This window comes from Palaemon carinicauda, chromosome 42 (assembly GCF_036898095.1).
Source record: "Palaemon carinicauda isolate YSFRI2023 chromosome 42, ASM3689809v2, whole genome shotgun sequence".
NCBI classification, from domain to species: Eukaryota; Metazoa; Arthropoda; class Malacostraca; order Decapoda; family Palaemonidae; genus Palaemon; species Palaemon carinicauda.
The window spans coordinates 53,817,255-53,834,675 of NC_090766.1; the positions used below are offsets into that span (position 1 = coordinate 53,817,255).

General features: G+C 40.6%; 2 protein-coding genes across 5 annotated transcripts in view; one reads left to right on the forward strand and one right to left on the reverse strand.

Annotated features, from left to right (window-relative positions):
- Positions 1-17,421, forward strand: part of LOC137633245 (uncharacterized) — a 186,140-nt gene that overhangs the window by 123,291 nt on the left and 45,428 nt on the right.
- Positions 1-17,421, reverse strand: part of LOC137633255 (coiled-coil domain-containing protein 9-like) — a 108,644-nt gene that overhangs the window by 90,425 nt on the left and 798 nt on the right. For all 4 annotated transcript variants that reach the window (XM_068365459.1, XM_068365456.1, XM_068365458.1 and 1 more), the window contains exon 2: positions 3,421-3,634. In XM_068365459.1, coding sequence (XP_068221560.1) covers positions 3,421-3,423 — 3 coding nt within the window. In that variant the 5' untranslated portion in view covers positions 3,424-3,634. The remainder of the gene's footprint in view (positions 1-3,420; positions 3,635-17,421) is intronic.

Here is a 17,421-nt window from a genome sequence, read left to right on the forward strand (position 1 = left end):
CTCCCTCTGCAGGCTGACATCTCAAAAACAAGGGAGTGCAGCGTCATCGGCAATGAAGGATTACACCGGGGAGGAACAAGCCCGCATATTGGAAAAGTGACCACTGTCAGTAGCGGGACATGCTTTAGACCTCGCATTCCCTACGCCAGTTGAGCTAACTCAGAACAGGGAAGTGCGGTGTGGTCAGCGCTGAAGAGACCACTCAGGAGAAGACCTAACCCGCAAACGAGAAAGGTGTCCCCCGAGAGGAGCAGGTATATGCCTCTGCTTTTTGCACTCCCTCCGCAAGCCGACATTTCAGACCGAGGGACTGCGGCGTCATCAGCACTGCAGGGATTACTCCGGGGAGGCCCGAACTGGCGTACGGGAAAGTGTCCACCAAGAGCAGTAGGGACAAGTTTCAAACTTTACATTCCCTACGCCAGCTGAGTTAGCTTAGAACGAGGGAGTGCATAGTCGTCAGCACTGAAGAAACCACTAGGGGGAAGACCTAACTCGTCAACGAAAAAGGCGTTCCGATAGGAGCAGGAACAATATTCTGCCTTTGCACTCGCTCCGCAGGCTGAAATCTCAAAACGAGAGAGTGTAGCATTGTCAGCGCTGAAGGAAATACTCCGGGAGGACCGAACCCGTGTAAGGGAAAGTGTCCGAGAGTAGTAGGAACAAGCTTCAGACTTCCCTTTCCCTTCGCCAGCTGACTCTACTCAGAATGAGGGAATGCCAAGGAGCAAGACTGAGGTCAACCTCTGGGTTGGCCACAAGCGGTCTTCTCGGAGAACAGTCATGGTGCACAAATGGAGAGTGACTCCCAGAAGAGGAGGGCAAAGCTTCATAAAGGAAGGGGCAGAGTCGTCCAATCCCAAGGGTAGTCTGGGTTTCTCATCCTCGACACTGGCTCCAAACAGCAACACCCACATCTGTAAAAAATAAAGAAACTAAACTAAGAGACCAAATTAGTCAAAGGCCAGTCAAAAAGTTTGAGCCGTAGAGATGGATGACATCCGATCTTTACCATGCCAAATGAACAAGTGACAAGGCAACACGATGGTAGCCAGTACTTCCCCTAACCCCCCCCCCCCCGGCTAACTAGTGGCGAGGTAATTATACCTCGTTAAGTCTTATGGCTAGTCTTCCAGCTTCTCCGGAAGTATCCAGTATTCCCTAATAGAGAGTGATAGGGTTTGAATTTAGTGACTGAACAAAGTAAGTTTTAGCTTATGTATTTGAGTGTAAAATGGATTTATGTGTTGCGAGGGTTTATAAAAGCTAAAATTTATAGATAAAATAGGTATTCTAAAAATCATAAAACTAAAGAAAAAAATATACCCCTGATTTCTGTATCTACTCACGGTTTTTCAGACATACTTGGGGGGGGGACGTAACACCTGCAATAGCAGAGGGACAACTGTAATGTTATGACCGAGCTACTCTTGCTTCGGTTAGTAATTGGATCCAAAGAACAACTGATCATTAGTTTATAAATTACAGCAAGCAATAAATTTATTATAAACTCCCAGGACAGGAGTGAATCTAGAAAACTTGTAGACTAACTAGTTTTTTATTTGTTTTAACCAAGGAGAAACAGGTCCAAGGGGTGACAAAGAGAACTCACTCTGGAAATGTAGAATCCAGTATCCTAGGTTAGGTTAGGCCATTTCCCTTTTGAGTACAGTACAATACCAAAAATAAGTTATCTTTATCAGGAGGGGTATGGGTAAGCTCCCTTTTCTCAAGTAAGACCTCACAAATTATCCGTGTACAGTATAGTAATTACCAGTATTATTGCCTTAATTTTAGTTGTTTTTTACATTGTAATTGTTATTTACTACATAAATGAACAATCATGTCTTAAACTTTTTTTTATAACTATTTTCTCTCTAAAAAGGAAAAACTGACAGTTTCTGATCATAACACACCCAAAACGTTCTGGTTTCTTGCCTTCTAAGAGTAAAGGAAAGTATAAAAAAAACCAGTTTGCACCGATAGCAACGGTAAAAAAAATGCATAAAATAAAACAGAAAAACTAACGTAAGAATTACGCTAAATACAATTGGCAAAAACTAATAATGCCAGATAACTAATTTGGATTCTCTTTCATTTTCATATCTCCACTGCTGTTGGTGCTAATCACCATTTCTTCACTAAAAGACTTAGTTATCGATAATACTTTGGTCACTCATAGCTCTACAATATGGACAAAAAAATAAATAAAGGGTAGTTTGACCACTACACGCAGGAGAATTATCTCGTAAATGGCAAACTTGCTCTCTATCACGAAATCCATCTTTTCCTGCAACTGTCAATTTAAAGCTAACCACATTGCCATATTCATTTGCAATCAAATTTATCTTAAAAAGTCACCTTTCAATCTTACTTCTGGAAAATAAATCCTATACTGTACAGTACTGTATTAGGCATTTGATATATATATTTCTAACTTGACTTGTAAGCCGTTCCTATTTGGTTACTAGGCAAAACATTGGCAGGTCAAATAATTCAAAATGATACGAGGATTGACGATCACTGGCTACTTTGGCATTTGTTGAATAGCCTGATAATTTACCATTTTAAAACATCAGGACACCTTTACTCTCTCAAGACTAATAGTTTTTAAAATGCCAAAGAAACCTATGGTCCAGGATCTCAATCAGAAACTGTATTCCCTTTGCAAATATGATGATAATTTGGTTTGGCAGATTTATTATAAATTTGTTGTTTTACTCAGTCAACGTCATTAGCAAATACGGAACCTTTGTATATCAGCGGCCAGTCCCTACCTCGTGCAACCACCCTTATGCTGTTGTATTATTACCTTTCCCTTCATGGCTGTCATACATAGGTCACTATCATATATAAACCCTTCAAATAAATGTGGAAATGCAAATTAAGGTCCTGCAACGGAGCAAATTTTGTGTGAATACAGAACCCGGTAAAGAAATGGGTAATGCTAAACTAACCTAACCTAGAAAATAAACGTAAACTTTCATACACAGAATCTCATATTCTAAGAGATATTTATATATTTATTACTTTTATCCTAAGATCTTTCAATCGGCTGGTCGTCTATGGACGTCCAAATCCTGCAGCTTGACATATCTCATTGTGGGCGTTTGGACAGCAACCCACCTACAAACCAGGTAACCTAGCCTAGCCTTAAGCACAACTAATGTATCTAAACACGTTAATAAAACTTAAAATTGCTTAATATAAATGATAAATGCATTTAAAACATAACTGAATTTAATATAATTCTTAAAATGACAAAATCCTCATGGTAACATCCACCTGGACTTCGAGTCTTCCGTCAAGTACCGTAAGGTATGAGTCAATTTAAAGGACGACTCCTTCAATTTTGTTAATTACCAGTTACAAAGTAGCATTTAAACACCTTTTTGTATAATAGGAGTGATACGGTCTTACCATAATATTACGAAGAGTGTAAGGGCGTGAACCTCCTGCCGCAGGCTGTGTTTACTCTCAATCAGCTGATGGAGAGGTGACAAGTGTTGGGCGAAGAACTCGCTGCTGCTTCTGCTGCTGGACCAGGAGGTCGAGGAAGCTGCGAGCAACAGAGCATAGCTGGAACGCTGGGCCACTTTCGATTATTTTAGAGCAGATACTGTCACAATTGCTCCTGATCAGAGTACAATAAAAAGAAAACTTTTATTGACATGGTAGAGGCGCATGAATTCTGTCAGTTACTCGCGAACAGAGTATAAAAAAGTAGACTTCCATTGACAATATAGAAGAGAGCAGGTAATGTCGTAATTACTCCTGGATAGTAAAATAAAAAGAATACTTTCATTGACATGGAATAGACGAATGGATTCTGTCACAATTACTCCTGGACAGAGTAAAAAAAAAAAAACTTTCATTGACAATATAGAAGAGAGCAGATAATGTCACAATTACTCCTGGATAGAGTAAAATAAAAGTTAATACTTTCATTGACATGGTAGAGGCTAGCAGATTGTTACAATTACTCCTGAACAGAGTATAAAAAAAGGCTTTTATTGACACTATAGAAGAGGGAAGATAATGTTACAATTGCTCACGATCAGAGTAAAATAAAAAGGTATATTTCATTGACATGGTAGAAAATAACGGATTCTGATAGTTACTCCTGACCAGTGTATACTGTATATATAAAGAAAAAAAACTTTCAGACAGTATAGAAGAGAGCATATAATGTCACAATTGCTCCTGATCAGAGTAAAATAAAAAGAAAACTTTTATTAACATAGTAGAATCGATCGGATTCTGTCACAATTACTACTGAACAGAGTATAAAAAAATAAACTTTCATTCACACCATAGAAGAGAGCAGATAATATCACAATTTCTCCAGATCACAGTAAAATGATAAGAAAATTTTCATTGGCATGGTAGAGGCGAACGTATTCTGTCACAGTTACACCTGAACAGAGTATAAAAAAATAAACTTTCATTGACACTGTAGAAGAGAGCAGATAATATTACATTTGCTCCTGATCACAGTAAAATAAAAATGAATCTTTCGTTGACTTGGCAGAGGCGAACAGATTCTGTCACAGTTACTCCTGGACAGAGTATATAAAAAACTTCCATTGGCATTATAAAAGAGAGCAGATAATGTCACAATTGCTCCTGATCACAGTAAAATAAAAAGAAAACTGTCATTGACATGGTAGAGGCGAATGGATTATGTCAGGGTTAATCCTGAACAGAGTATATAAAAAAACTTTCATTGGCATTATAGAAGAGTGAAGATAATGTCACAATTGCTCCTGATCAGAGTAAAATAAGAAGAAAACTTTCATTGACAAGGTAAAGGCGAATGGATTCTGTCGGAGTTAATCCTGAACAGAGTATAAAAAAAAAAAAACTTTCAGACACTATAGAAGAGAGAAAATAATGTCACAATTGTTCCTGATCACAGTAAAATAAAAAGAAAACTGTCATTGACATGGTAGAGGCGAACAAATGACAGTAACTACTTTGAATAATTCAGTGAACGCATTGAGATAATTATCATGGAGAAAAATGAATTAGTTATTTGTGGAGACTTCAATCTTTGGATGGATGGCGCATCAAATCCTGATGCTTTGGCATTTAGTGAATCATTAGAATCATATCAAATGGTGAATAATGCCGACTTTGAAACTACTTTAACTGAACGAACAAGATAAAATGACAGAGAGAGAGAGAGAGAGAGAGAGAGAGAGAGAGAGAGAGAGAGAGAGAGAGAGAGATTTGATACACAAAAATTATACATTCTAGTATTCGCATCATGTACATATGCACATTACATACTTACCATACATGCATACGAAATAACTTGGGTTTTCATATAGTTTAAAATGGCAGTCTAGGGTCCGGCTTTTCGCAAAAAAATAAAGTAGAATAAAAAATATCTTCACCTCATCTAAGGAAATCACTATGAGCGCATTACAATAATTAGGCAAAGTTAGCTCCGCCCCCAACACCACGAAAAAACAAACAAACAAACAGTGGTTCATAAATATAAGATTATTATAATGCAAAGGTCTTGCTTTCTCTCGTCACATAACTGCGCAGCAATTTCACGGAAGTGATGACATTGTAATTCTCTGCCTTCGTCATTATCTAATAAATTCTCCTTTGCTAATTACCAAGGCTATCTCGTCTCCTGTGGTAGATTGTAATAGATAATGTTGTAGAATTTATTTCATGCGTCATTTGGTAATTTGCCGTCTCGTGAAACTTTGTCATATATTGCCATTAAAAAGTGTATGAAAGGTAGCCTACCAACATACGTGTAGACATATAGTACTGAATTTGTGTCTATATGGGCTCACTTTCTGGGGATCAATATTTTTTTCTAAGTACAATTTATGCTGGTTTTTTTTTTTAGCATTGAAAAATCTACAACATTCAGTTTTGTAATATGGAGGATTGTAATATTTTCCTTTTCGTCCTGAGAGAGAGAGAGAGAGAGAGAGAGAGAGAGAGAGAGAGAGAGAGAGAGAGAGAGAGAGAGAGAGAGAGAGAGAGAGAACTATGGAGTCTACAGCAAATATTTTTCAAAGGTCAAAGAAGGGGACAAGCTTAATTAATAGCAATGGCAAACCTGAAATGACCATATTTTGATTATTAGTTTCTTTTTTTATGTTTCTACGAGTGATAGTTCAATTACCGAATTAATTATCCACAATCTACAATTTTAACACCAACAACTACTTATCACAAACTTCAAAATCAATTATTTAAAAAATATTTCTTATATTACTATATTTCTACTTACGTCATGTTATCTTTACCTATATTCTATTTTTTTTCAGGCAGATAAAGGTTAATGACACCAGAAACATACTCCACTTCCTGGTAAGAAACACGTGAAGATCATATAGCCAACAATCAAACAAAAAACTTTTGAGTCTACCGACAAAGCAAAGCAAAAAATTACCTCTCGCTAACAGCAATTTTACAAATGGTTGGATCTATCACGAGAATAATTACAGATAGTTTCAAACAATTGGAACCTAGATATATATCTACTGTAGGATCTAGAGCCTTTCAGATATGCGGCCCCGAGACTATACAATAAGCTCGCACGAGACATCCGAATGATTGAAGATATTAAGGCTTTCAAGAGGAAACTGAAGTCTTTCATATTCCATGAGTCCTTTGGCAATGATGATTTAACAGTAAATGAGCAATACGAGATATGAAATGTTGAATGCTTTGAACGAATAAGATAAAATGATTGGAGGTCCTGCAGAGAGTAATGGAATATCATTATCTTTCAAGTCCATTTGTAAGATTTCTTCTCTGTGATTTTTCTCGAAGCTCGTAAAGACCATTCCACCAACAAGCTTTTTTCATAACTTATCTGCCAAAGTTTAATTTCACATTCATTGACCTACATTTTAAATCTTTGCAGAGATTATTAGCTATGAAATGTTGTATGATGCCTAGCAGAATACATGTGTGAAACCTTAACTGATAACTTTGTGTACGCCACCTAGCGGCTAATAAAGTAGTTGATTTCCTGTCCTCTAAGTTTCGTGTTTGTCTAAAGTTCCTGGCTCCCCTAAAATGTAATATGAAACAGAATTCCAATGACTTTTTTTATTTAACAGTTTAGTTGCTGACTTGCTCTTCCCGTACACGTTCCAAATTTGCAATTCTATCATCTCCTTCAGCATTACCCGAGTTTTCTCTTAAATTAATTTCTCTTACTGGTAATAATCACTTTAATTAGTTGAAATTCCTTCTGTGCCAATCAAGCATCTCTGTTACACGATGGACAGATCCATGTCATTTGTATTGGATTATAGTAACTAATTATGCTATCTATAAAGATTTTTCGTATAAAACTATTCGCTATAATCTTCCTCTGCTCCTTCCACAGATTCAGACTTTTATAATCACTGACAATAGTAGGGTTTATTAATATAATAAACCTAACAATTGAGAGAGAGAGAGAGAGAGAGAGAGAGAGAGAGAGAGAGAGAGAGAGAGAGAGAGAGAGAGAGAGAGAGAGAGAGAGAGAGAGAGAGAGAGAGAGAGAGAGAGAGAGAGTTCTTGAATTCAGTTAAATCACTTCCGATAAATGTCTGATGTTAATACCTGAGTTTGGTTAACTAAATTAGGAATTTCATCATCATCATCATCTAAGCCTATTGACGCAAAGGGCCTCTATTACATTTCGCCAGTCGACACTATCTTGAGCTTTTAATCAATACTTTTCCATTCGTCATCTCATACTTGCACTTCATAGCCCTCAGCCATGTGGGCCTGTGTCTTCCAACTCATCTAGTGCCTTGTGGAGCGCAGTTAAAAGTTTGGTGAACTAATCTCTCTCGGAGAGTGCAAAGAGCAAGCCCAAACATCTCCCTCTACCCCATCACTATGATCTCGTCCACATATGGCACTTGAGTAATCTCTATTCCTGTTCTGTTATATAATTCCTAATATGCTTCTAAGGTTTTTTCTCTCAAATCTACAAAATCTTTTGGATATAGTTTCATTGTTATACCACGACTCATGACCATACAGTGACACCGATCTTGCTAAACCGATATATAGCCTGATTTTTATTTGTAATTTCAGGTGATTTGATTTCCAAATTTTATTTATCCTAGCAATTGTCCGATTTGCTTTTTTAAATATTTCAATAAACTCAAAATGTTCTTTTTTTTAATCTTACATTGAACTCAAAATTTCCTCTTTTTTCAATCTTTCATTAAGCTAAAAAATAGAAATTTAGTTTATTCAAAATTTAAAAATTTTCGTTCTTAATATATCAAATTTCATGAAATTAAGATAATTTCTAAGTCTTACATCAAATTAGTATTTATTCATTGCTAAACTAAAAGCTAAAGTAAAAAACACATGATACAGATAAAATATTGAATAAGCTTACCCTATATATTATTAATAGAAAACGTTAGACTATCACATAAATACATAGAAAACGAAATTTTGTTCTACAAGAGTACTAAATGATTTGTTAAAGACACTATCTTTAAGAGGAAAAAACTTTTTATCTCTTATGATTATGAACCTAACTATCATCATAGAAGTATCAAATATAATTACAAGGTTTTCCTCCAATAACAATGGTTGGTAAAATCATGTCGCTCATTATTGGCAGATGTATTAGGTTATATATCACTAATAATTTATTAGCCTCCAAAAATGCAATTTTCGAAGAAAAGGGGAGCTTTCCTAAAGAGATGAAATATATATTTTCTTTTATTAGAAAGAGTTTCCCAGACCAGAACCATAATAAAACCCAATGTTTTATTTTTTTTCTGATAAGAAAAAGACAGCGAATTAAAATACATGTCATTAGCGAGAGGGGCAAAAATTAAAATGATCGGGAAAAATCTGAAAACCAAAATCATGCTCTGCATTTACTTTACTTACTTTACTTTAAGGGCTGCTTATCTGATCCTGTACAGCAGGGGAACCCTACTCTCTACAGGACCTCCACGATTGTTTTATGATGTTCATTCGGGAGCTATTTAACATTTCACAATGCATATTGATCGCTTACTGTTTGATCATCACTGCCAAAATACTCACAAAATAAGAAAGTCTTCAGTTTCTTCTTGAAAGCCTTAATATCTTCAATTATTGGGATGTTTAGTAGAAGCCTATTGTGTAGTCTCGGGGCCGCATATTTAAAGGCTCTAGACTCTAGAGCCTACAGTAGTCATGTATCTAGGTTCTGATAGTTTGAAACCATCTGTAACTAACTATTCTCGTGTCAGGACGATTTGTTGGTTGCACAATATGTAGAAACTCTTAAGATATTTTGGACGGTTTGATAATTTGCTGGATTATTGTAGAAATTTCAAATTCAATTCTCGCTTTAATCGGCAGCCAATGTAGGCCAATTAGTATAATAGTGATCCTTTCTCTAGGCGGGACACCTTTTATCAGTCTTGCTCCTCTGTTTATTATGTTTTGTAATTTAAGTTGTGCTTATGGTAAATGGTAAATTGTAGTTGGCGGAGTTACAGTAGTCAATTCTGGTAATTATCCAGATAATTTTCTATAAAAATGTTATTTTCATTAGTAAAATAAATTTTTGAATATACTTACCCGATAATCATGTAGCTGTCAACTCTGTTGCCGACAGAAATCTACGGTCGGGATACGCCAGCGATCGCTATACAGGTGGGGGTGAACACCACAGCGCCATCTGTGGTCAGGTACTCCAGTACTTCTTGTCAACACCACCTCAATTTTTTCCTCGGTCCACTGGTTCTCTATGGGGAGGAAGGGTGGGTCAATTAAATCATGATTATCGGGTAAGTATATTCAAAAATTTATTTTACTAATGAAAATAACATTTTTCAATATTAATCTTACCCGATAATCATGTAGCTGATTCACACCCAGGGTGGTGGGTGGAGACCAGCATATATGTTAACAAAGAAGCTAAGTATCCCGTATTTTATTTTATTAGTTATTCAAAAATAACATAAAATAAATAAGTACCTGGTAAGGAAGACGACTTGAACCATTACTCTGCCTTTATTAAGTACGTCTTCCTTACTGAGCGTAGCGGTCCTCTTAGGATGCTGAACGACTCTTAGGTGCTGAAGTATAAAGGGCTGCAACCCATACTAAAGGACCTCATCACAACCTTTAACCTCGGCGCTTCTCAAGAAAGAATTGACCACCCGCCAAATCAACAAGGATGTGGAAGGCTTCTTAGCCGACCGTACAACCCATAAAAAGTATTCAAGAGAAAGGTTAAAAAGGTTATGGGATTATGGGAATGTAGTGGCTGAGCCCCCGCCTACTACTGCATTCGTTGCTACGAATGGTCCCAGGGTGTAGCAGTTCTCGTAAAGAGACTGAACATCTTTGAGATAGAATGATGCGAACACTGACTTGCTTCTCCAATAGGTTGCATCCATAACACTCTGCAGAGAACGGTTCTGTTTGAGGGCCACTGAAGTAGCCACAGCTCTCACTTCATGTGTCCTTACCTTCAGCAAAGCAAGGTCTTCTTCCTTCAGATGAGAATGTGCTTCCCTAATTAGGAGCCTGAATAGGTAAGAAACTGAGTTCTTAGACCTTGGAAGAGAAGGCTTCTTGATAGCACACCAAAAGGCTTCTGATTGTCCTCGTAAAGGTTATGACCTTTTTAGATAGTACCTAAGAGCTCTAACTGGGCAAAGTACTCTCTCCAGTTCGTCCCCCACCAAGTTGGACAGGCTTGGGATCTCGAACGACTTAGGCCAAGGACGTGAAGGAAGCTCGTTTTAGCAAAAAACCGAGCTGCAAGGAACATATAGCCGTTTCAGATGTGAAAACTATGTTCCTGCTGAAGGCGTGGATCTCACTTACTCTTTTAGCTGTTGTCAAGCACACGAGGAAAAGAGTTTTCAATGTGAGGTCCTTAAAAGAGGCTGATTGGAGAGGTTCAAATCTTGATGACATAAGGAACCTTAGGACCACGTCTAGATTCCAGCCTGGAGTGGACAACCGACGTTCCTTTGAGGTCTTAAAAGACCTAAGGAGGTCCTGTAGATCTTTGTTGGTGGAAAGATCCAAGCCTCTGTGGCGGAAAACCGCTGCCAACATACTTCTGTAACCCTTAATCGTAGGAGCTGAAAGGGATCTTACGTTCCTTAGATGTAACAGGAAGTCAGCAATCTGGGTTACAGTGGTACTGGATGAGGAAACTGCATTGGCCTTGTACCAGCTTCGGAAGACTTCCCCTTTAGACTGATAGACTCTGAGAGTGGATGTCCTCCTTGCTCTGGCAATCGCTCTGGCTGCCTCCTTCGAAAAGCCCCTAGCTCTTGAGAGTCTTTCGAAAGACTGAAGGCAGTCAGACGAAGAGCGTGGAGGTTTGGATGTACCTTCTTTACGTGAGGTAGACGTAGAAGGTCCACTCCTAGAGGAAGAGTCCTGGGAATGTCGACCAGCCATTGCAGTACCTCTATGAACCATTCTCTTGCGGGCCAGAGCGGAGCCAACCAACGTCAGCCGTGTCCCTTTGCGAGAGGCGAACTTCTGAAGTACCCTGTTGACAATCTTCAACGGCGGGAATGCATACAGGTCGAGATGGGACCAATCCAGCAGAAAAGCATCCACGTGAACTGCTGCTGGGTCTGGAATCGGAGAACAATACAACGGGAGCCTCTAGGTTATCGAGGTAGCAAACAGATCTATGGTTGGCTGACCCCACAGGGCCCAAAGTCTGCTGCAAACATTCTTGTGAAGGGTCCACTCTGTGGGGATGACCTGACCCTTCCGGCTAAGGCGATCTGCCATGACATTCATATCGCCCTGAATGAACCTCGTTACCAGCGTGAGCTTTCGATCTTTTAACCAGATGAGGAGGTCCCTTGCGATCTAGAACAACTTCCACGAATGAGTCCTTCCCTGCTTGGAGATGTAAGCCAAGGCTGTGGTGTTGTCAGAGTCCACCTCCACCACCTTGTTAAGCTGGAGGGACTTGAAGTTTATCAAGGCCAGATGAACCGCCAACAGCTCCTTGCAAAAGATGTGAAGTGTCCTTAGCTCCTGATTCCATGTTCCCGAGCATTCCTGTCCGTCCAAAGTCGCACCCCAGCCCGTGTCTGATGCGTCAGAGAAGAGACGGCGGTCGGGTTTCTGAACAGCCAAAGGTAGACTTCCTTGAGAAGAAAGCTGTTCTTTCACCACGTGAGAGTAGACCTCCTCTCTTCGGAAACAGGAACTGAGATCGTCTCTAGCGTCATGTCCTCTATCCAGTGAGCCGCTAGATGATACTGAAGGGGGCGGAGGTGGGGTCTCCCTAACTCGATGAACAGGGCCAGCGATGAAAGTGTCCCTGTTAGACTCATCCACTACCTGACTGAGCATCGGTTCCTTCTCAGCATGCTCTGGATGCAAACTAGGGCTTAGTAAATCTTTGGGGCCGACGGAAAAGCCCGAAAAGCTCGACTCTGAAGATCCATACCCAGGTAGACAATGGTCTGGGATGGGACAAGCTGGGACTCCTCAAAATTGACCAGGAGGCCCAGTTCCTTGGTCAGATCCATAGTCCATCTGAGAATCTCCAGACAGCGACGACTTGTGGGAGCTCTTAAAAGCTAGTCGTCTGACGGAGCCGGACACAAGATCATGGTACTGCTGCACAGTCTGTGAACTGTCAACCATGGGGAAGCGAGGAAGTACAGTGACAACCCGAAGCTGTCTAGACTGTCTGGGTCGTACAGACAACTCCTTATCGGGTTGCTGAGGTTGCCGCACTGCGTCACAACAAGTCACTTCTGCTGGTTGTTGAACGTCTTCCCAGTGACACACTGACTCCGTAAACAAAAAATCCTCTAACAAGGACTAAGCTTGGACTGCATGTCTTGCAACACAGCTCAAGGTCTATGGGAGCAGGTGTGGTAACAGACGGGGTTAGCGACTGAAGTGGAACCATTACCTTCCCTGGAAGCATGTTATGCTTAAATAAAAGTCCATAGGAGGCTACGCAGCTAAAGGCTCCTCTCCAAATGACAGAGTCCTCAAGGGAATATCAGAAGGAGGGAGAATAGCACTTTCTCATCTACAGGAACCATATCCGAGAAAAGCTAAGTTCTCTCAGTGAGGGTTTCACTGGTGCAAAAGCAGCAGACTAGAAGGCAACGTTATGAAACTGCTTGACAGTCTAGTGAGTTGGCAACAACCAAAGATGTGTGACTGAGAAGCATGCGGTAAGGTATGCAGAGCATGCTGTATGCAGAGCATGCTGTATGTAGAGCATGCTGTAAGGTAAGCAGAGCATGTTGTATGGCGTGCGGCTTATGCTGCATGGGATGAGGCTCATGCTGCATGGGATGAGGCTCATGCTGCATGGTATGAGGCTCATGCTGCATGGGATGAGGCTCAAGCTGCAAGGGAAGAGGCTTATGCCGCATGCGTTGAGGAGGATGCCGCATAGTATGATGCTCCTGCCTCATGGGTTGAGGCGGTTGCCGCATAGCATGAGGCTCCTGCCTCATGGTTTGAGGAGGATGCCGCATAGCATGAGGCTCCTCATAGCACGAGACTCCTGCCTCATGGGTTGAGGAGGATGCCGCATAGCATGAGGCTCCTGCCTCATGGGTTGAGGAGGATGCCGCATAGCATGAGGCTGCCTCATGGGTAGAGGAGGATGTCGCATAGCATGAGGCTCCTGCCTCATGGGTTGAGGAGGATGCCGCATAGCATGAGGCTCCTGCCTCATGGTGTGAGGAGGATGCCGCATAGCATGAGGCTCCTGTGAGGTTCCTGCCTCAAGAGTTGCGTCTGCCTCAAGGGTTGAGGAGGTAGCTGCGCAGAGAGAGGCTCATGCTGTGAAGAATGCGGTTGCTGCATGCGTTGAGGCGGCTGCCTCATAGCATGAGGTTCCTCAAGAGTTGAGGCTCTTGCCTCAAGAGTTGAGGCTCTTGCCTCAAGAGTTGAGGCTCTTGCCTCAAGAGTGGAGGTGGCTGCCGCAAGAGTTGAGGTTGCTGCCTCAAGGATGGTGGAGGTTGCCGCAACGCAAGAGGTTGCTGCATAGCGTTGGTATCTGGCAACTCCCAATGCGGCAGCTCACGCGTGGAGGTAGGTTGAGGAACCTCAACATCATACGTCTGGCAGGGTGGACTGCGCAGAGGTGGAGTTGAGGTTGCTGCCTCGAGGATGGTGGAGGTTGTCGCACCGCAAGAGGTTGTTGCCTCGAGGATGGAGGAGGTAGTCGCAACGCATGAGGCTCCTACCTCAAGGGTAGAGGAGGTTGCTGCAAAGCATAAGGCTCCTGCCTCAAGTGTTGAGGAGGTTGCCGCGTGGCAAGAGGCTCCTGCCTCAAGGAAAGTGGAGGTTGCTGCACAGAGCTGGTATCTGGCAACTCCCAATGCGGCAGCTCACGCATGGAGGTAGCTTGAGGAACCTCAACATCATACGTCTGGCAGGCTGGACTGCGTAGAGGTGGAGGAGCGCTCGCAGGAGGAGGTGTGTTAACCTTCTCTGCCTGAAACTCCTGCATCAACACCGCAAGCTGAGACTGCATTGTCTGCAGCATAGACCACTAGAGTTTAAGAAAGACAACAACAAACGGAGCTACTGTCCGTTGAGACTGAGGGTCTAAAACAGCTGGTGCGGCAACAGACGGAGCTACTGCCTGTTGCGATACCACCTTGCCTCTCTGGGAGGTGTGCAGTTGTCGTACTGCAGCAAGTCCGAACTGACCCAGTGCTAATGGCTACACCTAGGAGTTGGACTTGCGCGGAAGGGACCGACTTGCACTTAAAAGCTGCAAGATTTGGTCCATGGTTTCTGCGAGAAACCTCTTCCGCAGACGAGGAATAAAAGGGCTCTCTCGTCTTTGTGTGGGTGGGGTGATCACGTCGGCAACGTGTGTAGATACACCCGAAACCACGGAGGGAAACGTCTGTTCGTCGATCAAGGCCTGCTGAACCCATAAGTCCTTCGACATTACTTCTCCCCTGGGCTTGGGAGCTTGTAAGAGGTCCCAGACTAGGCGAACAAATGGCACGAACAGACGAACCCTCGAACGCAACACTGTAACACTTTGCGCTTATCACTTATCACTTTCGATTTTCTGTTTGCACTTATTTCACTGAACTCGAAACTTTAAGTGGTTTGTACCTGAAACACGCAATTCTATCCTTCCTTAAAAGTTAGTAATTGCGAAAACAGAATTATAATGTAACAGAAAAATATAATGAAAGATAAATAATTCAGTGGCTGGAAAGAGACTAAACACTAGATCAAATAAACTACGTTTAAAATCTCTCACCGCATAAAGCTTGAGAACAAGAATAAAACTCTAGAAACGTTTACCTTCTTCCCCTAAAGAGACTAGGGAGAAGAGCAAAAACGATAACAACGTTACTCGCTTGAACGAAACGTTTATCCTCCTCTCTCTCCCTCCGTCTCTATCTCTCTCTCTCTCTCTCTCTTGACTTAGAACCTGAGAGATGAGCCCAATCATATATATCGTTAAAACATATTATTGTTAAAGGAAAAAAACTGAAAGATTTCCCAAATAAAAAGTTCCTTTATTAGAATTAAAACCATTAAGCTAAGAAAGAATGAACAAAACGCTAGAATCGGTTTACTCTTACTGCAACGTGACACCGTGAAAATTCTCTCTCTATCGTAACGATAGAGCGCAAGTTGAACGTTCTGAACGTCAACAACTGCAGAGACAAAACAAAACGTTAGTTCAACTTTGAAAACTGTACGAGACTATCAAAGAAATTCTTTCAAAAACATTAAAATAGCATAATATGTTAACAGGTAAAAACGAAATGACGGGCTCAATGTTAATTAACTTCGGTACCAAGAAAAGACCGCCTACTATTAGGAAAGGTCGAATATAAACAAATATAAAAATTAATTTTAATAAGTTTATAATAAAAGGAAGTTAATCGAAGAGGCCTATAAAAGGCGGAGAGATATAAAATAAATCTATAACTTTTGTTAAGCAAAATTAAGAAAGAGAGTCTATACTCTCTTAGACACCAACACTTCCGTCTAAGGGAAGGGTCGGCCATTTAAAAGTGAAAGAGAGTTCATACTCTCTTCGTCACCATAATTAATCAAATTAATTCCAAAAGCTAGCTAAGCTAATGATAAAACTTCCTGAATAGCGAAAGCTAAACTCTAGAGCAAATACATCACCAAATCGTGAGCAAAAACTCCAGAATCAACAGCGTATCCATGTAGGTCTAGCCGGAGGCACGACAGAGGAAAAATTGAGGTGGTGTTGACAAGAAGTACTGGAGTACCTGACCACAGATGGCGCTGTGGTGTTCACCCCCACCTGTATAGCGATCGCTGGCGTATCCCGACCGTAGATTTCTGTCGGCAACAGAGTTGACAGCTACATGATTATCGGGTAAGATTAATATTGAAAATCAATATTTTTTAGATGATAACCAGCAGTTTTTACTTAATTATTTATTTGGACATTGAGAGGCAAGTTGCAGTCAAGAAATACGCCTGGATCACGAAGTTTACTAGATATCGGCACTTGGAATATTATTTATGTTTACTTGAATATCACCTCAGCTTCTCAGTGTTTCTCTTTCCCACCACAATAAACTCAGTTTTGTTCTCATTTAGATTTAGTATTTTAAATGTCATCCATTCTCTAACACTATCAAGGATTCGGTTTAAAGTTTCAGTAGTGTCGTCTATATCATTTATGGAGAAGTAAAATTGTGTCATCCGCAAATACTTTGAACTTCACACCATGCCTTTGTAGTATTTTTAATAGACCAATAGTATAGATGCAGAATAAGATTGGCCCAAGTACACTCCCCTGGGGTACCCATTTGTTTAAAGGTTCATATGGTGAATAAGAGTTTCTAATTTGTACACAATTTCCACCAACCAAGTAGTCTTTCAGGTACTCGAAAGCTTAATCTTCAACGCCGATGAACCGTTGATCTTTTAGTAGCCGTTCATGCACCACTGTATCAAAAAGCAGCAGACTTTATTTTATGGGCTGCTTTTCTGGTTCTATGTTGCAAGGGAATCCTACTCTCTACAGGATCTTTCATACTAATTTTATCGCATACGTGCCAATGCATTCAGCATTCCACACAGCATATTGCTCATTTGTTTTCAAGTCCACATTATCGAAGCACTTAGAAAACAAGAAAGTATTCATTTTCCTTGGGAGCTTATTATATAGCCTTGACACCACATATTTGAAAGCTCTAGAGTCTAGAACCTACAGTAGACATAACTTTTTTTCCAATAATTTGAAGCTAACTGTAACCACTCTCGTGACAATAAGGTTCGTTGGCTTCACATCTTGTAGCAACCCTTCCCCCGAGTATTTCAAGATAACATTTTAGATTTATTACATTTTGGAAATATCGTCCCAACGTGGAACCTAGCTCACACGAAAATAAGCAAATTATATGAATAACCTAACACGGATTCGAAAGAAACTTGTTAGGT